Consider the following 25614-nt stretch of genomic DNA (forward strand, 5'->3'; position numbering starts at 1 on the left):
GGAGGGAAAAGAATGAAATAAAGGAAGCAGTGCAGGTCACAAGTGGTGTCAGCCTGATCAGGGCAGATAGAGGAAGCTGATTTTCTCTCACTTACGGTAATTAGCTTCAATTATTAATGTTTAATTAGTTAATAAATGTATGATGAGTCAGTGTTTGACAATAATGACCATTCTGGATGCAGTTTCCTAAATGACATCTGTTGGAGCTGTTAGTCTCATTATATAGTTAGTAGTTTTATAGTATTATATAGTTGATACAGATTTTGGACTGTTGGATGTTGGTCGATCTAGTATTGAGCTTGTGTCAATATTCAGTCTGCAGATTGATCAATAATCAGTAGTTATTAGATGCAGCCCTCATAGATAATTTCTGACTTGTAGGTCATGTTTGAAAAACGTTTCTGTGATAATATAGCATCTGATGAGCGAGAATCACAAACTGAGGTGAAATTGAGAATGTAATGGACCCAGCATGCACTTGTTTCACCTATAAAAAGCTTTTGGTATCATTAAAGTTGGTCTGTTGGAGATTTCATTAAGTTTCCTGTTAGAGAGCAGCTGAGAGAATCAATCAGACACCTTCACAGATCAATACAGCACAGTGCATTCAGCTTCTAATAGAGCCGTTCACATCCAATAACAGCATGATTATCTTATAACGCATGGAGAGAGGCCCCATTCTGCTCAGCGAACTGAAAATACTGCAAACACAACACAAGAGCCAGAAATATACAGATTTTCTAAATGAATACAAATTATAAGTCATTAAAATCCACGATAAAATATAGAAAAACAAACAAAAACATCATGTTATAAATCTGTTGCTAAACATTTTGTATTTTTAGTTGGAAAAATTAAATTACAGTAAATTAGAAACTGGAAAAAAAAATTTTAAATTAGATTAGTCAGCTTTATTAAATGAGCTTGTACATTTGTCACAACAAGTTGAAGTTTAACATCCGTAGTCTCATTGAACCATTTGTTACCATCCTGCTTTTTTAGGGGATTTAAAAAGATTTAAAAAATCATGAGTGTGGTAACCACCGACCTTATTCCAGCATCTAACCATAAATTCACTTAATAAACCTTTCTGTAGTGCTGTGTTTGTGTAATTAGCAATGTGAAGAGAAAACCAGTTGCAGCTATGATCCCAAACAGTTTGTTCTGTAATTATATAGAAACATAATTTTGAGTTGCCAAATGAATTACATCAGACTTGATATATGCATTACAATGTTTTTATTACATAAAATAATTTGTTTAGAAAAGCACATCTGAATAAATAATGAAGTTGGTACTGTTAGTACAGCAGAGTCCTGACGGTCTGTTGCCAAAACTAATCAGTCTGACCATGTAATGTGTTTAAATCCAGTTTCTGAAACAGTGAACCCAGTAACCAAAGTATGACCAGAAGTGGCTTCGTGATGCTTAACGTGTTTTATATACTGTGTTTTATAAAGCTTTTGTCCAGTTTGATTGGTTCTGTGCGAGTATTGGAACCTCTATGTTTTTTAAATATGCGGTTTGATATGTCTGATTGGTTGATTAGTTTGGTGAAATTTGGGAGAAACCAGACTCCTCAGATTTCCGGTCGTCTTGGCTGACCTGTAGAACTTATAGTAATTTGAGTTACTAACATGTGTCTTATAGATAATGGAAACAGTAAATCTGATATTGGACAGGACCGGAATGATCTTATTTCATCGCCATCCAAATGGCAAATAAGCATCGCTGTATACTGCACGCTAGCTTTTTTTAAAGTTCCACAAGTGTGCAGTATACAGAGATATGAAGTCAAGCACGGTGTTTTTATTCCTTATAGGAAAAACAGACTGAGAGCAGAGTTAGAATAAAGCAGAACAGTTGTTTCCAAAGTGAACAGTGTCTCTGAGCTTCTGTGAGTTTGTTTAAAAGGTCAAACAGCAGAATGAAAACATCAACAGTTCAATATTCACTTAGAGCAGCCAGACCTTCACACACACACACACACACACACACCACTACAGTCAGTGACCAGTGGGTTTGTCCAGGGCCTGTAATAACCTGCAGACTGTAGCCAAGGGCAGCACCTGAACACCACACATACACACCAATTATGAGTTATTGATTTATCCAAAGCCAGCAGCAGCTGGAGCACAGACTGTGTGTGTGTTGGAGCCATTTTCAGTGTCCTGCTGCTGCTTTAATTTACCTGAGGGTCGAGGCTAACGCTAACAGAAGCTACATGGTTTATTTTTCTTGAGTGGCGTTTGGTTTGTACCTGTCTGCAGCCCGTACGGGTGGTCACAGTCTCTGCAAGAGGTTCTCGTAATGTCCCTACCGGCTGCTGTGGTTCAATGTAAACAGTGGTGTTTCAGTACTTTTCATTTATATATTACAGGAGCCTTTGAGTACGTCTTCCTCTGGGTAAGAAGGCATGTTGTGCTGGTTCAGAACCATAATTAAACATCTTTAACTTCTTGTTTAAAGCTGTGGTGTTAGTTCAGGTTCCTCACGTCAACAGCAGGGTGTCTGCTGAGACCAGGAATGTACAGGTGATATGTTGAAGGTGCAGATGAGCATGTGGACATCAGGATTTATAATAACCAGGGTTGAAACAAACTGTGTAGCAGATGGGTAGTTGGGCCTGAAAGGAGATGGTCACTGGATGATAAAACAGAAATGTTGAAACTGGGCAGTTTGTTAATGTAGAAGAGGAAAAATGGATTTGGAAAAATAGAGTTTGGTGTTTGCATGTTTTCAGATTTAGGCTCATGTCAAATTGCAGCTTTAAAACATTTTAGATGTCCAAACATTTTAAACAGTTTCTGCATGTCTTAAAAAAACAGCTTGTGAAAATTCTTAATGCCTTTTTTTTTCCCCTCCATTTAAAAAAAAATGTTTGTTTGTTTTTGTTTGTTTTTCAGGCTGCGTTGACAAAAAAAAAAAAGGCAAATCAATTCAATCAATTTGATTTTGTAGTTAAAAGCAGGACGTTTTTCAAGTTGGCTGAAAAACAGGTGTATATTAAATATTTGCAGAATTCTTTTGCACTAGTTGATTAATCGCTCTAAAAATAATTAATATTTCAAAATGAGTTAATCTCTTCATCTATTCTGTAGCTTTTCTGGGTTGCATTTAATTAATTATACTTTTCTATGGAATCATTGTCATGTGCTACAGGGACATATTAAAAGTATTATATACAAATAAATATAGTTATACTACACTGGCTTTCCATCATACTTGACGTGGTAGTACAGTAATGTAATACATTAGTACAGCTTCAATCCTGTAGCTGGAGCTACTTCTTATGCTGTAGGTGGTTTAATTGTATTTAAATGTAATCTAATTTAAATGACACAATTAAAAATAAAAAAGATAAAATGAATAAAAACTGAAAAGAACACGGAACAGTATCAGCCAGTGACTATTTAGGAACTAATCAATAAATAGGTAAATATGTTATTATTTTTAGTTGATTTTCTATCTGTCTACTTTTTCCCAAATATCTACTTTTATTTAAGTCTTATGTTATTTTATATATTGTGTATTCAAGTTGTCTGTCATTCTTTGAGCTGTAGAAATGTGGCGTTTAAGTTTCTTGTGTAATTATAGAAATATGTTCCAGAAATGTTAATGTGACATTTTGTGAACAGTATAAAGTTAAAATGTGAATCTGTAAAACACTGAGTAATTTCACGTGTCAGGTAAAATTAGTTTTGTCTTACCAATATCTGTAATCTCTAACATATAGTAGAGGAAGTACTTGCATCCTCAAGTAAAAATAGTAATAACCTGTAAAAATACCACAGTACATAATTGTCCTTTTCATGCTAATACTGCAGTTAATTTAAGAAAGAAGCATTGTATTTTCACTCTGTAACTGTAAGAAGTACTTCACATTTCTGCAGACATATCAGGCAGTAAGCTGACACACAGATAATCTATTTTGATATTTAAAATTTCATGTTAAAATTTAAATATTTCCTGGTTTGTTTCTCCAAACTCATAATTTACAAAACACACTTGACACCTCGTTGTATATGTGACAATTTCTGTCAGTTAGAAAATTTTCAGCAGATTAATCCAGAAAGTTATTTGCTGTTTATAACAGTGAAATGCTGTTAATATTAATTAAAATATTATTTATTATTATTAATAACCTAATGTTTCAGTCACACAATGTTATTTTTACTACATTGTCCTAATTTTACCTATAAATGCAGTACTTTTGAATTCCACAGCACAGAATACACAATGTGCTTCGCAATGCTGAACTGGTTTATTAAACATACAAAAACACACAATATAAAACAATTTCACTTCATCACAACTGTACTGAGACAAAGTCTGTTTCTAAGAACAGGTGGAAAATCAGCAGCAGCAGGTGAGAGGCTCCACCTGCTGCACAGACTCAGTCACCGCAGTTTGTAAAAATATCACCTAAAATAATCTGAAAGTGAAGGAAGGCTTCAAACCTTTTTAAGAGCACGAAACAAAGACGTTACAACAGCTGCAAATATAAGACATAAGTAGTCAGTGTGACAGAAGGATGTGGATAATAGAAATAAATAGAGACAGAGAGAGCGGTACGGTCCAGAGCAGGTTTAACATGTTCACTATCAAATCATTCAATCTGGAAACTGAAGAACAACAACATTAAAAATCAATTTGTTTCAGTTTGTTTCTGTGGGCAACACAAAAAGAAATGTGCTTTTATCTTTATGGGCTTTTATCTTGGTTAAAGTTCAGAAAATACCTGATGAAAACTTAAGAAAACAGAGCAACGCAGAAACAATCAGGTGAATTAATTTTGGGAAGACATTTTCTGTAAAATTAGTTTAAATTATTCTTATTCTCTTACCAAACTGGCATCTGTGTAAAGTTAATTTAGTTTAAATATTTTTTCCTCAGATTGAAACTAAACTGACCATAAAACATGTGTTTTTATGTTACAGCCACCAGATATAAACGGTGTAGATCGTTCACACGGGCGCAACGTCTGATGGATGAAGGTAAAATACAGATTCCTTAAAGAACGAATCTCACGGTTCTCCAGTTCTTACTGTAACAGGTTTTACTTGCTGTTACTGTTCCTGATAGTTGTATTCATGAGAACAGCGGTGACAGGAAACAAGCAGCATGTGACCAAGTCGAAATAGCCCCCAGGTTTTACTGTTGGTGCTTCTCCTCGCTGGGGTTTGTTGCAGCTTTTTGACGAGTAGTAGGAGATTTTAGTCACAAGTAATTTGCCTCTGGTGTGTAACACTACACAGGAGGCTCAGAGCTAAACTGCAGATCATGAGGAAAACAAAAACACTGATCTTTCAGAAAGTGATTTGATAACATTCAGTCCAATCCTGACAAATTCTCAGAATATCTGGATAAAACAATATTTTTCTGTATTATGTTTGAATTCAATTCAGTTTTATTTATACAGACCCAAATCACAACAGAAGTCATCTCAAGGCACTTTAATAATAATGACGTACTTTACAATGTAAAGTTTAAGACCTTACAAATATAACTGTAAACGGAATTATATAGAAAACCCAACAACCCCACTGAGCAGCACCAGGAGACAGTGTTCTGCCTCCAGAACCTGAACTGGGAAACAAGTAAACCTGCAGTCTGAGAACAAAGAGTTCTGCTGGGAAAATATGGAACCATGAGATCTTTAAGATAAGATGGAGCCTGAATATTAAGTGCTTTATAAATTAGAAGAAGAATTTTAAATTCAATTCTGTATTTTACAGGGAGCCAATGAAGAGAAGCTAACGTTGGGGAAATATGATGTCTCTAATTCCAGTCAGAACTCTGGCTGCAGCATTTTGGATCACATGGAGGCTTTTTAAAGAGTTATTTGGACAAACTATTAATAATGAATTACAATAGTCCGGCAGTAACAAATGCATGTTTCAAATCGTCGCTGTCAGTGATCAACAACTGTCTCCTTTCAAAAAGACACAAACATTAATCTACAGTATATGTTACTGTTGACAAAGTGCTCCGATTGTAAAATAACCGATACATTTACTCCTTTTAGAGTAAATGAGATCAGGCAGGTTGGATGTGAAATACACTAATTTGTAAAAAGTCTTCATTTTTGAAGGGATAAAAATAAATGACAATTATTTTTTACTTAAAAACCAAGAGTCTGAGATTTCTGAAAGTACCCTAAGAACTAGATTTCTGATCCTCTAGATTTCAGAAATATCACCAGCTTTTAGTTTTTCCTGACAAGCAGCAGCTTCTGTAACTTCCGTCTTCGGTGACATATACTTAAGACTACTTGGTGACTAATGTGTATGAAGATTCAGCTGTAGCCTACCAGCACAGAGCGTCCTCATCAGACCAAGTAGACATCACAGAACTAGTGGAGAGGAAGGCCGACTGTACCACTGTGCTCTGACCTATAATGTACTTGAACACACCACAGTGACCACAGCCAATAGACAGCGTGCGTTACCTTTTGTACCTGTGTGAGAGAAGAAACTCTACAGACCAGCAGGTGGCAGTATACTGTATTCATCATTCAGTAAAGGAAAACAGAAGAAGACTTCAGTGTCTTCATTCCAGAAGTCTCTGAAAATATTCAGAGACATATATTAAAAACTGGAATGAGATGAGGCCTTAGCGTGTGTCCACAGAAACTGGGGCGGCAGACGCTCACGAACGGCCGTTTGAATAACACGGATCAGATTTTCAGGGAGGAAACTGTAGAAAGAAGTGATTTAAACACCTAAAGAATTGTGACACATCCTTTTGTGAAGCCCATAAAACCACAGGTAAAATCTTGAATGTTTATTTTCCAGAATTGATGCAGTAATAGAACAAATGGATGATACAGTGACCTGTCTTTCATCAGTCTTTTTAGCATCCTGCTGCTCACCACTCCTTCTTCTTCTCGTCCATAGAGACCCCCCCAGGCCCCAGAGCCACCACCAGCAGCAGGCCCCCGATCACAGACGTGGTCTGGAAGAAGTCGTACTTGAGGAAGTCGTGCATGGGTTTGTATGAAGGGATGGTCCAGAAGGCGTTGAAGGTGAAGTTGATGCAGAGCAGCCAGACCACCAGAGTGAGAGCTGCCAGCTTCGTCTTGAAGCCCACAGCTACCAGGACGATCAACGCCGTGCCCACCAGGTTCTGCAGGATCTAAACACGAGGTCAGAACCTTAGACTGGGTTTCACACTGGTACAGTCATGTTCAGTACATCGATTCTCCACACAGTGGGAAACACTTTCTCTTTAGATGCATTCAGGGATGCTCAAAATGTGCTGAACAATGTTCAACATGTTTAGTTATGTTTAGTTTTTGACAGATGAAGAATTGTGAAGCTGTCAAAATAACGTCTTTACTATCACATGAAAGTTAATGTCTTCAGGTTAATAATACACAAAGTAACAGGGAGAGCTAGAGGATCACTAATGCAAAAAACTGTTCAGTGTCAGGTATTTAACTCGTTTTTAATAGTTTCTTATTGTGCTTGAACTAGAACATGGTAACTAGAGCTGGCAAAGAAAAAAAGAACAAGAAGTTGGATAAAAATAATTCAATTGTGAGGTCAAAATAGCAAAAGAAAAGTAGTAAGAGCTGGATGTTAAGAATTTAATTATACTTTACACGTAGTTTAGCAGTAGTTCATAATTAGTTGCACTAGTCATTTAATGTGTACATTTAATTTGTGCTACTTGTTAGAAGTTATGATTCTGCACCAGTTCTCTTGTTATTAGGGAGGAGCTGGATAGTGTCGTGGATAGTGTAGTGGTAACATCATCGCCTCCCATGTGGGAGACTGGGGTTCAAATCCCAGCTGTGGCTACCTCCAGTAGGGGTCCTTAGGCAAGACCTCCTCACGCTGCCCTGCCTACCCTTGTACCTTGTAATGACTTGTAAGTCGCTTTGGATAAAAGCGTCTGCTAAATGACTAAAATGTAAATGTAAATGTATTAAACGTAGCTCATTTAGCTTCTACTGTTTGAGTTCTGAGTTCTTTTGTTTGCACTCGTTATAACTATTAAAACAAGTTACAGTCTACATTAGTTCTTGTTTAAAGTAGTTACCATTGTTTTTCTTGTTCTTCTCCCTGTGTCTTGTTTACAGTGGTTAAGAGGAGAACAGGTTTGCAGTAGGCAATACTTGCTGTAGTTGTGTTTGTTTTCATTAGGTTGGGACTTTGCTTGCACTAGTTGTCTGTGGTAGTGATCATGTTAAATTGTACTTTACAATTTTGTGTCTCATGTTTTCTGCTGCAGTGGAACGATTCCTTATTGGTGGCTGAGGTTTCATTGATTTAACCTGTCCTGCGTCACCTGTGAGCTGAATCACTGCGTCTGTGTTGGTGTTGTGTAGACTCACACTGAACAGGCCAAGGTCAAAGTGCAGCAGCGTCATGAACATGAGGATGAGGAGGACCCGACCGCCCAGCTGCAGGAGGTGCTTCGGAGAACTCTGATGACCCAGAGAAGGAACTCCTGCAAACACGCTGCGAGCCTCCCCCCTGCACTCAGCCAGGAGGAGGAGCAGGCCTCCGCTCAGAGCCAGGTTCCTGAGGAGAGAAGATGGAATTCTTTTTGATCAAACTCAGGTTCACAGTTCTACTACTAAATTCTTAGATTTTTAATTCTAGGTCGAATAATTTAGCTAAATGTTTGTTAACCTGCTAATTATTTAATACTTGAAGTCATTTATGAATTATCTTCACTTGTCTACTCAGTAATTCTCTAGTTGATTCATAGAACCAAAAAATGAGTTTTTCCATTAATATATGTAGAAATAATAACTATCAGTTAGCTTCATAGTGAACAACTTAAAATGCTCCTTTTAGGAAAACAAAGCATAACTGAAACTCTTCTTAGTCACTCTTCAAACATTAGTGTTTGTGTGTCTGACTCACCTCATTAAGAACTTGAGGTCCCACAGGATGCTGTAGGCCACCGTCTGCAGACACACAGTGACATTAGGTTTTATTCAGTTAGTTACAGTTTCCTCTCCTCATGCAGATAACAGATTATTGTGCAATAACAGAATCAGGGACATTAACTCTAAGTGTAGGACATGAAAAACAAAAAAAAAAAGCATTTCACACATAGTTTAATGTGAATAAAAGTGGCTGTTTTACTTTTATTTTGTGTTTTCAGAGAAAAGTATGTATTTTTTTCTGATCCTGAAAAAAAGACAAATAACTAAACTTTTCAGAATCAGCTTCATGGGATCAGGATCACAGATGTCAGACTGAGCTGAACTCGCATCATGGTGCAGCATCTGTTACTGTGGCGATGGAGCCTGGTAAACAGTGCGTCAGTAACATGCTAATGTCACTTCAGTCTAACTTGTAATGTTGAATCATGTTCATGTTGTGGTCACATGTCCACTGTTAACATCAAATAAAGACATGAAAGCTCTTAAATGTTGTAATATTTCAATGGACTTCTGACTGGAAACATCACAGCTCTTCCGGGGTCACATGGAAAAATTAGGTGTGTATGTGTATACCTGCATGGCGATGATCCCGAACAGAGCGAAGCAGGCGTACTGCACAAAGTTCCTGCTGAGGATCAACACACAGCCGCCTGCAGTGAGAGAGAGGGACACACGGTACAAGTCCTGGTCCAAACAGGGCTGGAAACAACAAGCTAATACTGTTGCATGAAGCTGGAGACATGTTAGCAGAAATCGAACGTGGGGGAAAATAAAGATCTTAATTTATCTTCAGACAGCAGCACCCCCGTCGTACTGTTGATGTCTCGAATGAACAAATGTCAGCCGTCTGAAATCGACGTCCTGTGTCCAGTTACACAGAATTATTGAATTATAACTGATGAGAACAACCTGTCACCTGCATCATGAAGGTGTTTAGAAGACTAGGGGTGTGTGTGTGTGTGTGTGTGTGTGTTTGTTACCCAGCTGTCCCAGCAGGTTGATCAGGACGAAGACGTTAGCGAGGAACCTCCCGCAGCTCCAGGTGGAGTCGATGTAGTCGCTCTGCTCCCCCCACTGGAGCCACATCCTGACGCCGTCCTCCAGGAAGGTGCTGACCAGACAGAGCCGGGCCACGTGGGGGAGGTAGTGCTTGGTGACCCGCAGGAACTGCAGCAGAGGGAGGGGGTTAGTGCCTTTTAGCCTCTTTTAGCTCCTAGTTTTGGTTTGAGGAGCAGCTGTTGGAGAAACATCGACCACCAACAGTCTCTTTTCTTCCTTAGATTTTTTTTATTTACATATTTTATGACTATTTTCTTATGTCCTGTTTTTTATTGTTGACACATAAATAAAATTCTTCAAGACCATTTTTTCCTTCATAGAAGTTCATTCTTTTCATTTAGTATTAAAACTCTTCACTGAGTGGAGTACTGCCACAGTATGTACTTAGTACTTCTTAGTACTGGCTGACTTCATCATCATCATCATCATCATCATCATCAGTGTATATGTGGCACAGAGTCCAGACTGACAGAAGTTTCTGTTTGTCAAACTTCAGCTACAGGAACTGGATCTACTGAGGATTTTACTGTGACGTCTGCAGCTGCTACCTGTTGCATCAATGATAAAATGGGATTTAAATCTACTCTAAACACAATAAATGAGAATAACGTGTTAAAACTTTACTTAGTGTTGTGACAAAAACACTATAAAACATGCTAACATCAATTATTTGCAGTGTAGCAATCGTCATCCAGACTCCATTGAGAAATCCGCCGATTTAAGATTTCCCTGCTATTTTGCAGTACTTCACAGCGGGTACAAATTATTTTTAATTATTTAAATAAAACACAGCCTCCTCCTCCCTTTGGCTTATGTCTAGCTGACCTCAACTCATTTCAATAGGGAGCTCATTTGCTTTTTCCCACTGGGCACTTTCATTATATTGAGGCAGTAACGAACAGTGTTTAACTTTCTGTTGCACCTCCAAGAAACGTAAACCCAGATGATTTCCGCTCTCGTTCAACTGACGCAGCACCGAACTCCGTTCACAAATTCATCCGTTTAAAGTTTCCTTGATAATTGGCCACGAATCACAGCTGCTGTAGATTAAGTAAAGGTCCAGTGAACAACACGGAGAGTCGCTCTTTACTTCTGCAAAGAATTTACCTGAATAAAAGTTGGATTTCTGGTGTTTAGAGAACTTCCTTTGCACAGTTTGCCTTCATTTCTCCACAACCACCGAGTTTAAAAGTTTCCTAAAGTTTCTGTTTCCTGCAACAAGCTTCTGAACACGTCTGTCACAGTTTCACTGTGCTGTGAACGGAGCTGCATTAAAACACCAGATTTCTTAACGGAATTCGGAATCAGCGGACAACTGTCTGACCGAAACCCAACCCCGTCTGCAGCCGGCTGGGGACGTGTGTTAACCGGGGAGAGGAGCTCACCTGGTCGGCCACATCCTCCGCCTGGCTCATCAGGTCTCCGTGTCCCATCTCCTCCCGCTGTTAAGGCACTTAGCTCAGGTCAAAGTCCGGTGAAAGAGTCCCGGTCCGGGCCGCGATGATGACGATGTTGATGCTGCGCCGCTGCCTCCGACCCACAATGCACTGCGGGGGCTGGAGGGCGCCCCCTGTGGTGGCGCCGGGGTGCAGCATGCCACGTGGACTGTCTGAGAATTACTGTAATAAATTCTGATTAAAACTGAATTTAGTTAATTAAGTGATGAGGAAGTTTGTTAAGAAGGATTTCCTGATGTTGTTAGGAAAAAAAAATATAGAAATATAATTCAGATGTGTTCATTCAGTTTTCTGAATGTAGTTTAAAAGAAAGAGTTTAATTAATAAATCTACATTAACATTTAAGAGATGAACTAAAAATGAATCTGAAACTCTTATTATGATCATCGATTCTGAGTAAATTTGTCAAAAATAACTTGTCAGATCTTATATCTCAGTAATGTGACTATTTGGGTTCAATAATGTAATTTAGAGAAAATCTGATGTAGTGACGACAGAAGATTAATGTTTTTGAAAACTATCAACTAAATCAACTAAACTTGTAAAGTCTCTGGTGTTTAATGCAGCTTTTTATTTAGATGTTCTGTTTTTCATTTATAAACACGCAGCAGATAAAATGTTATTTAATTATGTTTAACTTTTATTTTTGTAAACTTATTTTTATTTTAAAATAAATAAAATAATGTAGGTAGATATGTCAGTCATGTTTCTAACAGGCTGAAAAATACATTAAAAAGTAAAATAAAACCAATTTATCAGCCACATGAGCTGCAGAACTAAACTAACACAACGACAATGTGAAGGATTCTGGGACCGTTCTGGGAGAGGGTCGGACTAAACAGGAAAATGTGAAAAGGGAGCAAGTCCACTAACACTCTGTGTTTCTACTGGCACCCTAGAGTCATAAAAATGTGCTGAAATCACCAAACAGTGGATTTTGCATAATAGGTGACTTTTAAATAATCACAGATATAAACTTCCAGTCCATCTTTTTATGAGTCCATCACCTGGATACACAGGTCAGGACTTCGTTCCTTCTTCAGGGTCAGAGTTTGTCCTCTGAGATCTGTGACGCTGCAAAAGACAAAGTAAGATAAAGCAGTGAGAAAGTCGTCACATCAAACTGAAATCTCGACATAACAGGATGAAAATAAAGTGTCCTGATAAAACTGAGTTTAAACACTTAAAGTGTGTTTTAACATCATGGTTTGTTCAACGTCTGTGTGTGTGTGTGTGTGTGTGTGTGCTACCTGCAGGTTAAGGTAGTGTGTGTGCGTCCTGCAGTGTGTGTGTCTTGCTGTCGTCTCTCTGTAGAAAAACTTGTTGCAGAGTCGACACAGGAAGCCGGACACAGAAACCACAAAACGATTTCCTGTTGCAAAGAGTGAGACATTTTGAATGTGTATAAATAAATATAATATAAATAATTTCAGTGTCTTCTTGGTTCGATTGTTTTAGTCTGAACCGGAGCTCGACTGCTGTGTTCAGACCTGCACAAACAAACCAGAGTCTGATCCAACCAGACAGGTTTAAAGACACTGATGAGTTTTAGTGTTTCCTTTGTTCCTTTGTGAAGTTCACATAAATACAAGCGGTTGATTTCAGTTGTTAAACAAAGTTTCAGTCGGACAGTTCAACCCCGTCCTCTGCTCCACGTACCATATGTGGTGTGGGGGTCGTATTCTCCTCGGTCTGTCTCCTCGGACTCAGCCGTCTGCAACACAAACAGCTCTTTAGAAAACATTTAATCAACAACATGTTTTGAGGACGTGCAGACAAAACATGGAAAGACAGAAGAGACAATAAGTCTGAGAATTGAATTGAAAAATGATTTATTACATCCTGTTCTACGAGTCGTCTGTAAATAAGAAGCTTCAGATCACTTGATGCACTGATTCAGCAGTGAATTTGTTTTCACAGTGTGGAAGATGCTGAATAATAAATTAAAGATTTGTTTCTCATCCAGATCTAATGGATAAAGCTGGAAATAACAGACTGATCTGTGAACCTGAACACGTGACAGGTGAGTCACAGGTAGAAACACATCATGTAAACAATCAGAACAGTCCAACAGGCCAATCACATCACAGGAAGGAACTCAACTCTGACCAATCACAGTGCAGAGTTTTAACAACTTATGACTGAATGTAAGATTTGAGACTTTATTCTTATTTATTAAAATCTTTTGTTTGCAATTTATTTCTGTTTGTTTTTTGGTGTAAGTGGAAAATTAAATGCAACAAGGAAATAACTATTTATATCTATAGATAAAAAAACATTAGAAAATGTTTATACTCTTCCTTTTTGTACCTCCAGCATCTTCTCCTCTTCCTCCTCTTTTAATACATCCTCGTCTTGTTCATCAGCAACATCTACTTCCTCTTCCTCCTCCTCCTCCTCCTCTTCTTCATCTTCCTCCTCGAAGCAGCCGACAGCGTCCACAGTGATCAGCTCCTCCTCCTGAGCCTCCTCCAGCTGCACCTGGAGGAGACAGACAGTAAACCAAGCGCACCCTCTGCTCTGCTCGTACGGTGGTTCCAGTTTGAGCTACGTGCTTCATGATGTGCTTCATAAGCTGCCAGTGCTAACAGGTGGATAACACACAGCTCTTCCTAATCACACATCTGGGACTTCTCCACCAACCACTGACCTGCTGTTTGTGTTCTGGAGACTTCATGTGCTCCACAAACTTCCTGGGAGTCCTGAAGTGACGTTTACACACCGGACAGAAGGGACGACACAGCTGCTTACACATCTGGATCAGAGAGACGAGACGAGTCGCTGACAAACCTGCTGCTTGAGTTTGGAGTTCACTAACAGCGCAGAGCTGCTGCTCACCTTGTGCTGTTTTGTCCGCCGATGTGCGATCACGTCACAGCTGAAGTGAGTCTGACAGGTGTCACACCAGCGCCGGGTGTCGGGACGACGCCCCCTGGAGGACAACACAGCGACTACATAAATGTCTTCACAGGTCAACGGTGTAAGAGCAATGTGATTTTCTCTACTATAGTTATTATTCTAATTATTATTAAGTAACACTAATTCTAAGTGGTTTTCAGATGATTTGTATAAAATGGAAATTGAGTAAATATGTCCCATCAAACAGACACATGGAGATTTTCTGTTTCTGTTTTCTAAAATCTGTTCAGACATTTAGTGACAAAAATTCACCACCTTTAATCTAGAAACAAACAAAATGAGCTTCAGTGAGTCTCAAATGTTGAAGTTTATTTGTTTGATTCCGTAAAAAAAAAACTGTAGATTTTTAACTGGGTGAAATGATCTCGTGTAATAAATATCATATATTAACTTGTGTGAAGGACAGTTTCCTGTTTCCTACCTGTCCTGCAGTGAGTGCACATTAAGGCAGATGGAGTTTGTGATCTCCTGCAGCTTCTTCAGGTGTTCCGGTCCTGACATGTGTTCCTGAAACACCTGCACACACAGTAGATCAGGTACTGGTCAGTGTGTTAAACGGTCCGACGGATGGAGGACAGAGGAGTCTGTCACTGGACTGTCAAAGCAAAACTTTACTGAGACCGCGTGTGTGTTTCTCACCTGCAGAGAGCGACAGGTGAGCTTACAGACGTGACAGTGGAGTCCACCTGTCTGTCTGTCTGCTGTCCTGTCTGTCTGTCCAAACTCTCGGCTCTCGCTGCTCTGCTGGATGGTGACCTTTAGTGACCCCACGCTCTGCAGCTACACACACGATATAAACATATCAGACGAACCCTGACAGCAGTAACCAGGTGTCAGACAGAGACTGGAACCAGGTCAGTGAAGACAAAAACCTGACGACAGTCAAATTTAAGACTTCCAGCGTGATTTAACGATGTGAAGAGGAAATTTAAATTTGACAATTCATGTTAAACACAAATAGATTTAAAGCAACGTTCTGCAGCCAGAGCATAAAGTGAACATCAGCTTTTAAAGATGCAGGTTTGACATTAAATCAATCTGTTTAATCTAAAGCCTCGTGTTCAGGACCTGCAGAGCCCCTGTGAAGAGCAGGGACACAGTCAGTGTGTGTTGGATCAGTTCATCACCTCAGCTGCTCTGCTGTCCTCACTGTGCTCTGCTGCCACCTGCTGGTCACCGTCTGATAGAACACACACACACACACACACAGTCAACACAACCTTCGTCCCCTCGTGAACCGAACAAGCTTTTGAGTCCAGCTCTCACCTGCTGGTTCAGCACATGATCCCAGGACTTTGTCTCTGCTGCTCAGACCTGCAGCCTCCTCACATCTGCAGGAAACAGATCAGATAAATTCTCTGCCTCCTGACATCTCTGCAACAACTGGACTGATTCATATGAATGATCCTCATCACATATTTCACTTGAATATCAGCGTCACTCTGAAGGAAACATTCAACGATTCTGGTGAAATATTCATATAAGTGTAATAACTTATGCATGTGCAACAGGCCTCTATGAATAACCTGACTTGACTTCCAGCTCTGTTACCTGTAAAGGACAAGACACTGACACCCTGAAGCCCCATCTGCTGTCTGACAGCTGTCCAACAACAATTTCCTTAGTGCCATCAATAAAATAAGTATGTCATCATTATTATTATTATTATTGTTATTGATGTGTGCTACTTGATACCTGAGCTGAATGTAATAATGGCATCTGTAGGCTGTTTACATGTCACTTGTTTGACTTCTGTAAGTCGTTTTATTATCACTAAGTAAATAAATATTCCATTTGCATATATTTGCCTTGAAAGCAGGATGAACATGTTTCTGAAAAACTACCACAGCCTGACTTTAGTGCTGTTTCTCTATTAGCAGATAGTAATTAATATAAAACCTTAACTGCAGTATTTCATTCACTATAAACCACCTTACTTTGGAGTTTTGGGTACAACTACAGCACTCCAGCAGAGAATAATAGAAATTCTCTAGTCTGTCCCAGTGTAAACATCCAGGTAGACGTATAACTAATAAACAGCGCAGCAACACTTGTATCTGGGTTAAATTATGGCTGACCCATCCAGTCTCATCCTCTTTGACTCCATCTCTCCTGAACCTCCATCCGTTCCTGGGGCTCCTCTCTCTTCTTCTGTGGTGGTGGAGCTGCTGGTGCTGCTGCACGGCCGGACATCAGCGCCTCCTGTGCCTGAGCCCACCAACTTCCTTCCTGACACCTGATGGAGAAAAGCACTAATCGGTGAACTGTACTCGTGACAGCAGCAGCCGCAGTGGGAGGAGTGAGATCCCTTTACCTGTTGAGGTGGAGGCTGCCTCCGCTGCACGGGGCAGACAGGAAACTGAACCCGTGCCACACTGTTACCTGCTGCAGGCAGAAAACACCTGTGGGAGAACAGAGATGACTTTTAAAACCTCACATCAGCGACGTTTGCTTCAGATTCAACTCCGTCACACTGCACTTCATGTTAATCTGAGTGTAACAGTAGTGATGAAGCAGAGCTGCAGTGAAACCTGTGCTCACCTGTCCGTCCTCCTCTGCTGTTTGACCATGACCAAGGCTGAAGACCAGCTGACCTTTGACCTCAGGGATAGACGGAAACATACTAAAACATTTAATAATATATTTTTATATGAAGGGATTTTTTTTATTTAAACCACAACAGCTTCGATCTGCTATAGATCAAACTCAGACATGAAATAACTGTACTGGATAAACTGTAGGTTTTAATTTAACACGTACAAATACGTACGAGTAGAAACTCCACTATTTTACGCATTTACGTCTGTTTAATAATTCTATCCTTCACCAGATATCAACATTTACAATTTTTAAGGTTTACTTTCAGTCTGCCTTCTATTTTTACAAACAACTGGATTTCGTCGATAAAGAACTCCGCTGAAATATTATGTCATTTTAAGGAGCCATCTAGCTGGACGCTGCCTAAATATCAAAAAAATGACTTTCGACCAATTTGAAAATGAATTGAAAATGACAACTAACTGTTATGTTAAATTATAGACGACTTTAATATTGGCTTCTGTCAACTCATAAAATGTATTACCTAAATCACTACATTAAGTTTTACTCAGCTCAAAAGGAAACAAACATTTAATTCGCCCAATTCAAACAGATATTTCGCACTTACCGTAGTCGGGCTAACGACAGCAGGATAAACTAACTGAGCAGGACTCCAGCGATTTTTCTGTCTTTGCTCGTTGGAATATATTAAATACACAGAGTATTATTGAAGTCAATACATATAATTACTTTTAAATAATGTTTAATTTCACGAGAAGCTAAGGCTAGCTCGGCTACATGTAAACACAGACCGAGCAAGCTAATGGTCGCTGAGCTGATGTCGCCCCCTACAGGTCCGGAGGGGAACTGCGGTCAGCGGAGGAACTGCAGCTTCGGTTTCTGTTCTGGTTAAAACCAACATGAGATATTTAATGATCATCTAAACCTGGTCAAACTGACCTTTTCTATGCATATTATAATCATTATCATAGTATTAGTCTCACCTTGGTGTAATTAGATCATTTTCTTTGTGTCAAATGTGATAGTTTTTCTGAAATAGTGAACACATGTAAATATATAATAAGTAATAAATACATATATACTGAACACCGTGGGTTTGAATCCCGTCCTCGTTGCAGCCTCCTCATCTCGACCATGTCATCATGGTAGCGTCAGTGTTTTGTCATGGACAGTAGCAAAACCAATGAAAGTAAAACTGGTGACAGGAGGTGGAATCACAAAAAGGAGAATAGTTACAGGAAGTAAAGTAAATTAAAGAAATTAAAGTTGGATCATTGGAAGTTTGACTTTCTATAATTTAAATATTTGGATTCCCCGATATTAACACACAGATGTAAACAGCTGTAATCTGTAAACTGTGTCCAACAGCCTGGAGTCTAACAAACATATGTTTGTACTTAAATATAGTTGTGCCCCCCCACCACCCCAATGCCCCCCAACAATAACCATTGATTCTGACCTAAACCCTTCAAGGTCTAAAACAAAGACACCAACATACAAGCACAAACATATTCCATAACATTTGCTGTCTGTTAGTGATTTAAATCTTTTCACAGTAAAAATGTGTTTTTCATTTTGGGTGGAAAACGTTTCTGTGTGAACACAAAGTTCGACTGTTAAAGTCTGTGACAGTGATGCGGTTCTGTCCCAGCAGCCTCCACTGTCCCGCATTTTGGTGCCGTGTTACAGAGTTTCCACACAAGTCGATAAATTCTGACATAAATCACAAAGAATAATCTGAAGATAAATACAACTCGTCATCAAGGACACTTTGACATGTGGTCAGAAGAAGCTGGTTCTGTGGTTCACTCTGCACCACCGACTGATCCACATCCTACTGCTAAATAAAGTCTAACACTCCATTTGTCAGGAAATGCCAGAGATTTATCTGCAAACCCTCGGGTAAATGCAAACAGACCAGTGTGGTGTAGATTCTGCTTATTTACAGTATTTCTCCTCAGAACTGTTCTTTTGTTTCCACGGTCACGGTTTAAACTCTGATGAATCGTCTGAGGCCTGTGAAGAGTCCACGTGAGAGAAACCAAGTGAAGTGAGTCTGTGAGTAGCTGCTGTCTTTCTGCTGGTTAATGTATTCACCACATGTTGGGTCGGTTTCCTCGGAATAGAAACACAGACAGACAGACGGATGGAGAGGATTTTATTACTTCCTTTGGTCTAAATCTGGTTCAGTCGGGATCGTTTCAGGAAGTCCTGCTGTCTGAGCAGCTCCAGCTCAGAAACATTGTGTTTCTATTCTGCTAATTGTGATTTTAAAAATTGTTCTGTTCAAAACAGATTTATGCAGATGAAGCTTTAATTATCAGCCCTGATTGGACAAAGAATGAGAATCCTAAGAAAAAACGACTTAAACCTACAGGTGTCTTTGGATGATCCGGACCTGAACAGACTTTGTTCAAACATTATTTAACCGAGCACAGATAAAGTGTGTATATAAGTGAATATAGTTTATTTAGGTCTCATACACCTGGTTACACTGGTTACATCACTTTCATAGGAAAAGGGAAACAGATCAAATTAAAAACAAGGAGCTGTCTGCACATCACACACATATGAACAGAATAATTTAAACGTACAGCGTCCTGAGAAGCATTTAACAAAAACCGAGCCGTGTCAGAACTGGGATCACTCAGCAGACGTTCTCAGAGCTCAAATTAAAAGAACAGTAGAACATCACTGATTTAATTCTCATCCAAATCACACTAACTGATCACAGACAGAGAAACTGGGATGTTTTAACTTCAGCTATAAACACAGGTAACAGAGAGGAGAATATTGTCCAGAGCTCAGTTCCTCTTGTTCGTTATAAATCTGTTGTGTCCCTCACCTGAGTGTGATCGTGATGCATTTACTGTCTTTGTTGTGATGGCAGCTGCACAGAGAAGACGCCAAGTAGAACCACACGGCAGGAGGTAACATCTGACGTGGGTCAGTAGAAGTCCTGGTCGTAGTCTGTAGCGTCCGTCAGCTGCTTCTCTGAAACGCTGTTGGCCAGGTAGGACGACAGCTCCTCTGAGACACACACACACACACACACACACACACACACACACACACACACACACACACAAAGGTGGACGTTCAGAAATGAAAACTGCTACAAAACACAGAAGAACTCAGACGAGACAAACTGTGGTCTGCAGATCACCAACGCTGGTTCTCCAGAGCCGGTGTCCTGCTTGTTTTCCCAAATATTCCTGCTGATCACCTGGATCAGGTGTGTTCTGCCTGTCAGAAGCTGTAAGTTCAGGGATCGTTGGAGAACAAGCAGGACAGTGGTTCAGGTGTGAACCAACACACTGAACTCGTTTCATATTCTAAATGATCATCTGTTGAGTTTTATTGACTCTCCAGGTGTGAAGGAGCCGACTCCTCTGTGTCTCACCTGCTCCCAGAATTCCCAGCACGGCGGCGGCGGAGACGGATCCCAGGTTGTTACGAGCGATACAGCGATAGGTTCCTGAGTCCTCTGGCCCCGCCCCCTCAATCTGCAGCCAGCTGGACAGCTCGAACTTCAGGGGACCCCCCCGAGACTGGAGACAGGGATGATGTGAGACACGCTGATAACAAGCTGACAACCCCCCCGCCCCAGTTCCAGTGTCGGTGCTGTACCTGGACGGAGATGTGGGGGTCGTCGCCGGGCAGGATCACGTCTCGTCCCTCCTTCCTCCACTCCACCAGAGCCATGGGGAACGCGAAGACCTCGCAGAGGAACACCAGGCTGCTGCCGGTCCCGTTCACCTGGCTCTGTGGAGGAACCTTGATAACGGGGACTGACACAGACACAGGACCGTCGGTCCGATCAGTTTCATCACAGACTAGCTGGTTGATTTCAGAACACCACAGATACAAAAGGAACTTCAGAGAAACGAAGAGGGAACTTTTATTTATGGTTCTCCCTGTTCTCAGGCTCCAAACTCTGTGGGACTTCTTTGTACATGTTGGTACCTTTGTGCAGGAACGATTTGGGTTCTTGTTCTGCTTTAAGATCCATTTGATGACTGTAAAGTTCCAGGCTGTTATAAGAGAGGGTGAACCAGGATGTAAACACTGGATACGTTTAGGTCTGTGTACAACTGTAGGAAAGAAAAACCTCCAACCAGACGAACGCAAACCAGATTTATTCTGGGTCACAAAGCCAGTGTGAACAGGAAAAGATAGACGGGCGGAACATGCAGCAAAACAGGGACGAGAGACACTATGAACACATGGGAGAGAGAGAGAGAGAGAGAGAGGGTTTAACCACAGTCTGTCCTGAAGAGAGAGAGGGTGGAGGCTTGAGTTAAATTACAGAGTAAACCTGCCTCAGGCTCCGCTCCCAGTTTGTTTCTCCTGTGTCCATTAAACGTGAGGAATGTGCTGAAAAGAAGAACTGGCTGAGGAACTCGATCAGGATCAGAACAGACAAACAAAACCGGTTCTGAGGGAAAAGTGAAGGAGGAGGAAACAACTGCAGTGTGGACGAGGAATACGTGAAGTACTGCAGTAATAAAAGTGTAGTAGTCAGTTCTGATTAGTTGTAATATTATAGAAATAAAACTGTAATGATGTGAGAATGAAGGTTTCTACAGCTACAGTGACAAAGTCTGAGACGACACGGAGCTCAGATCAGAGTCTGGACCCACGAGGTCCAGTGAGAAGATACAAAACACGGCAGCTCACACTCACTGAGGCTTCGTTTCTATTAACGTACTCGACATCACTTTTATTTCCGTCCACAGTTTCACTAATTGATGCTGAGATTGTGTAAAGTCGTCTCCAGCAGGTCCCAAAGACTCTGGACTGGCCTCCAGAACAAGACTCTCACCTGTTGTGGTGACTTTTCTTCTGACCAGCCAGAGTTTTACAAAGACACGTGTGTGTTTGCTCATGTTGAATTCAAGCACTAACACGGTCTGAGGAGTCCGACTGTTGAAAACCTGTTTGCTGCTGAAGTGACTGGTTCAGTATGACAGGAGCTGCAGGTTGAACATGATGCGGACACTAAGTTGAGTCACAGTGTTCCACCTTTTCTGGAAACTGGGTTTTTAGAATATGTGTTGGTGAAGTCTGAGAGAACACATCCAAACAGACAAAAGGAAGAAGACGTGCACACATGTAGAACATTTAGGAAAAATGCAGCAGTGAGTGGAAGCAGACGTTGTGATCTTGATTAAACGCGTCACTGACGTGCGGCTTCTGAAAAACGGGACTTCCATGAATATTTATCAGAACTTTTTCTGGGTGGTGTTTGACTTTGCAGCAGATCCTGCTGTGTTTCCCCTGAATGAAGAGAATCTGTGCTCAGAGAAAAGAGACATTTTCTTTGGCAGCTTGTGAGAGTTTGTCACAGCTGGAGGGAAAAAGCAGCAGAGAAACATGAAACCGTGGATCTGTGTTTTGTTTCTGTGTCGCAAACCTCCGAGTGACGTCTTCAGATGTCTCAGACTGATTCAGTTTAGTGAGACAGAAACTAACTGTACAGTCATGGATAATAAAAGGTTACCAGTTGTTTTCTTTATGTACCAAATCCTCAGTGACCCTTTAAATAGAAAAACTAAACGACAGGTTAAAGTCCTGCTGTAAATGTAAAAACTGAAGAACTGTCCTTTAAGACATTAAATTAAATCTAAAGTATAAATTCATAAATTTAATGTGGAGTAAACACAGAAAATCCCTGATACAGATACGATGTTCACTTCATTTACTGAAAAAAAAAAACAAAGGATAAAGAGATTAAAGTAGAAAAATAAAAACAGGTTTGTGCAGGAGAACTTTGATTCTCCAAACTGGGACCAGTTGAAACCTTACCGGTGTCTAAATTAAATTTCCTGCTGGTCGTCGGTGTCAGAGCTGAAAACTAAAAACTCTGTTTGTTTGTTCTGCTGATGAAGTTCACTGTAAAATACTTGTTGTTGTTTAATGTTATTTTGTGTTTGGTCTCTGTTTCTTCAGTTTATAGAATAAAGGTTTGAACTTGTGGATTTATTTTATCTATTTATCTTTATATTTATATTTCTATAAATCATCTTAGTCCAGCTGATGTTAACACTTCAAACTGACTGAGATCCACAGAACCAAACAGAACAAACTAGCAGTGCATGCTGGGAAATCTTTTATCAACTAATTCAAATAGTTTTTTATTAAAATAAAAACCAGTTAACATCAAACATGATGACTGACATGTAAATATTGATGTTAATTAAAGATTATTCACTGATAAACGTTTAACTCCACACACAGGTTCTGGTCTCACAGTACTACAGTACACACAGTACTACAGTACACACAGTACTGCAGTACACACAGTACTACAGTACACACAGTACTGCAGTACACACAGTACTACAGTATACACAGTACTACAGTACACACAGTACTACAGTACACACAGTACACACAGTACTACAGTACACACAGTACTACTGCAGTACACACAGTACTACAGTACACACAGTACTACAGTACACACAGTACTACAGTACACACAGTACTACAGTACACACAGTACTACAGTACACACAGTACTACAGTACACACAGTACTGCAGTACACACAGTACTACTGCAGTACACACAGTACTACAGTACACACAGTACTACAGTACACACAGTACTACTGCAGTACACACACTACTGCAGTATTTCTATTGCTCTTGTCTTGTACCTAGCCCCCCAGGTGGGTCCTACCTGTCTTGCAGGGCCCCCTCCCTCTGGTCTTGAGCTGAGGTCTGGAGAACGCGGCCTCTCTGAACTGACACATGTTCATGAACGTGGTTCCGTCCGAACCGCACACCGCCTCCTGCTCCTCACACACGCACACCTCCTCCTCCTCCTCCTCCTCCTCTTCATCACCTCCTCCTGCGGGGCGCGGGTCCGCCTGACACCGCATCCCGGCCCCGCACAGCCCGTAGTAGACGCTGCGGTCCCCCGGGTCGCAGGCTTGACCCTCCAGGTTCCCGCACTCCATGCAGCAGCCGCAGGCGTCCGGCACCAGCCCGGCCCGGCAGCCGCGGGTCTCCGGGCACAGGTCGGGCTCACACGGTCCGCATCCCTCCACCTCGCGGGTGCCGTTCCCGCCGCCTCCCAACGCCTCATCCAGCCGGTCGTAGTCCTGCAGCGGTTCGGTGAGTTCGGGCAGCTGGTTGGGGAAAGTCCGGCATGTGTGAAGGTTCAGACACAGACCCAGCAGAACCAGTCCTCCCAGTCCCGGCATTCTAACCCGTCTGCGGGCTCCGCTTCGCTCCAGACACCGTCACCGGGACCGGACAGGTGATGCCGGGTCGGTCCGGTCCAAAGTCACAGGTCGGACCCAAACCGCGGGAAACACACGGGAAAGTTAGAGAGAAGCTCAAGTTCGGGTTCCGTCCGGATCCGACATCTGTGAAAAACACGTTTATTAATTAAAGGTCGAAATGGACCGAGCCGCTCGCGCTGCTCCGCCGCACAGGCACGAGACCAGAGTCAGGCCTGCCAAAATAAAACACCGACATCCGGTCAAATCCTTCAAAGTAAAATACCTGGAAACGAGTTTTTGTGCAGGACGTCGCTCTGAAAGGAGGAGCTGCTGTTTTCAAGTTTAAAAAGAGTTTTAGTCAAAAAGGCCACCGAAGAAAAAGTAACACAAACATTTACAAATAGGTGACGGATGGGTAAAGTAATCATTTACTTTATGGACAGTGTGTACATGTGTATGTGTAGTGCAACAATCTGCAAAAGAAAATCAGGATAAAAGGAAAATACTATAGTACAGTAAGCTCTAAATTGTACTGCACAATACTACAGTCAATGTGCGTATTTATTACTAAACATTTTAAGTAACATTTCTCATAAATTTAATGTCGGGAAATTAATTAACGTCATTTTAATCTTAGCTTTTATTTTGAAGGGGCAGCATTAGTTTTTCCGGTCCTATTGTATCTCACCTGACAGAGCAGGTAGAGCGTCTGGAGCAGTCTGAATGATTGATGGCTCCCACTCCCCTCCCCCCCAACATCTGACAGCTGTTACACTCATCAATGGATGGAAAGGTTCCCAGGGTCCTCCAGGAGGTTTCAGAAGTCCTGCAGGGACTGCTCTGAGTCTTCCATGTTCTAGTCCTGAAAACCTGAATCTTTTAATGAGAGTCCCCCCAAAAAGGAGACATAGAACATCAGGACCACGGTTGTGGTCTTTCATCAAGGAGAGTTCTCTCAAGTCTCTTTACATTTTTGAGGGTTCTACAGAAACATTACAGGGGTCCTTGTGAAAGTCATTAAAGTCTTTAAGAAAGTCTGAAGACTCCAGGGGTCTTCAAGGTAATTCTTCAGATGTGTCACCAAGGTTCCAGAGCTTCTCGTGGAGACAGGGCTCCTAGGTTGTGTGGGTTCTGTAGGAGTTTTTTTATAGGTGCAGAAGTTCTTTTATTGGCTCCTCAGGTTCTTCATTACGTTTTTAAAACATCCTTAAATTGAAGGCTTCTGTAAAGAATTTGAGAGGTTTGAGAAAGACTGGGGACCAAATGAAGGTTCTGCTGTGGAGGGTTCAGAACAGACCGAACTGAAACAACCACATCCTGACCAGTCACCAGAACTGTACGAGTTGGACTGAAATCCAGCAGAACCAGATTCAGATTCAGACTCACGGGGCTTAAGCTACAGGAAAAGTCAAACCCAGATCCTGAAGCTGTTTAAAGTTTCTCCTCAGAGTCTGAACTTAAAACTATCTGATTTCAGTGTGT

General features: G+C 40.9%; 3 protein-coding genes across 4 annotated transcripts; all 3 read right to left on the minus strand.

The window, feature by feature from the left end:
- Positions 1 to 6771: 6771 nt before the first annotated feature.
- surf4l (surfeit 4, like) lies at positions 6772 to 11710 on the minus strand. Its single transcript, XM_026343851.2, has 6 exons — positions 11350 to 11710; positions 9886 to 10072; positions 9479 to 9555; positions 8880 to 8923; positions 8342 to 8531; positions 6772 to 7137 (listed from the first exon to the last, which is right to left on the minus strand). The coding sequence occupies exons 1-6, from the start codon at positions 11395 to 11397 to the stop codon at positions 6871 to 6873; spliced, it is 813 nt and encodes a 270-aa protein (XP_026199636.1). The 5' UTR covers positions 11398 to 11710; the 3' UTR covers positions 6772 to 6870.
- Positions 11711 to 11846: 136 nt separating this feature from the next.
- ciz1b (cdkn1a interacting zinc finger protein 1b) lies at positions 11847 to 17698 on the minus strand. 2 transcript variants are annotated; one of them, XM_026343849.1, is made up of 14 exons: positions 17507 to 17698; positions 16882 to 16941; positions 16655 to 16742; positions 16419 to 16576; positions 15607 to 15671; positions 15468 to 15520; positions 14980 to 15120; positions 14762 to 14856; positions 14260 to 14353; positions 14072 to 14176; positions 13732 to 13902; positions 13081 to 13135; positions 12672 to 12793; positions 11847 to 12495 (listed from the first exon to the last, which is right to left on the minus strand). In XM_026343849.1, the coding sequence occupies exons 2-14, from the start codon at positions 16908 to 16910 to the stop codon at positions 12442 to 12444; spliced, it is 1230 nt and encodes a 409-aa protein (XP_026199634.1). In that variant the 5' UTR covers positions 16911 to 16941; positions 17507 to 17698; the 3' UTR covers positions 11847 to 12441. The 2 variants fall into 2 exon arrangements, with proteins under 2 accessions (XP_026199634.1, XP_026199633.1); XM_026343848.1 differs by having other exon boundaries at positions 16882 to 16963.
- Positions 17699 to 19359: 1661 nt separating this feature from the next.
- Positions 19360 to 24318, minus strand: kazald3 (Kazal-type serine peptidase inhibitor domain 3). Its single transcript, XM_026343710.1, has 4 exons — positions 23586 to 24318; positions 20530 to 20690; positions 20303 to 20450; positions 19360 to 19929 (listed from the first exon to the last, which is right to left on the minus strand). The coding sequence occupies exons 1-4, from the start codon at positions 24109 to 24111 to the stop codon at positions 19847 to 19849; spliced, it is 918 nt and encodes a 305-aa protein (XP_026199495.1). The 5' UTR covers positions 24112 to 24318; the 3' UTR covers positions 19360 to 19846.
- Positions 24319 to 25614: the final 1296 nt, after the last annotated feature.

Source organism: Anabas testudineus, chromosome 9 (genome assembly GCF_900324465.2).
Source record: "Anabas testudineus chromosome 9, fAnaTes1.2, whole genome shotgun sequence".
NCBI classification, from domain to species: domain Eukaryota; kingdom Metazoa; phylum Chordata; class Actinopteri; order Anabantiformes; family Anabantidae; genus Anabas; species Anabas testudineus.

What these genes read in the sequence shown, in the direction of transcription:
- surf4l (XM_026343851.2), bottom strand. Translation starts at nt 11,397, where the DNA reads ATGGGACACGGAGACCTGATGAGCCAGGCGGAGGATGTGGCCGACCAG. An exon ending in CAACCTGCTGGGACAGCTGG is followed by an intron (nt 9,556 to 9,885) that starts GTAACAAACACA and finishes CTCTCACTGCAG; the next exon opens with GCGGCTGTGTGTTGATCCTC. An exon ending in TTGACCTTGGCCTGTTCAGT is followed by an intron (nt 7,138 to 8,341) that starts GTGAGTCTACAC and finishes CCTCGTGTTTAG; the next exon opens with ATCCTGCAGAACCTGGTGGG.
- ciz1b (XM_026343849.1), bottom strand. Translation starts at nt 16,910, where the DNA reads ATGGTCAAACAGCAGAGGAGGACGGACAG. An exon ending in ATCATGTGCTGAACCAGCAG is followed by an intron (nt 15,521 to 15,606) that starts GTGAGAGCTGGA and finishes GTGTTCTATCAG; the next exon opens with ACGGTGACCAGCAGGTGGCA. An exon ending in CTCCAGAACACAAACAGCAG is followed by an intron (nt 13,903 to 14,071) that starts GTCAGTGGTTGG and finishes TGTCTCCTCCAG; the next exon opens with GTGCAGCTGGAGGAGGCTCA.
- kazald3 (XM_026343710.1), bottom strand. Translation starts at nt 24,111, where the DNA reads ATGCCGGGACTGGGAGGACTGGTTCTGCTGGGTCTGTGTCTGAACCTT. An exon ending in ACCCCCACATCTCCGTCCAG is followed by an intron (nt 20,451 to 20,529) that starts GTACAGCACCGA and finishes CCCTGTCTCCAG; the next exon opens with TCTCGGGGGGGTCCCCTGAA. An exon ending in GCTGGGAATTCTGGGAGCAG is followed by an intron (nt 19,930 to 20,302) that starts GTGAGACACAGA and finishes TGTGTGTCTCAG; the next exon opens with AGGAGCTGTCGTCCTACCTG.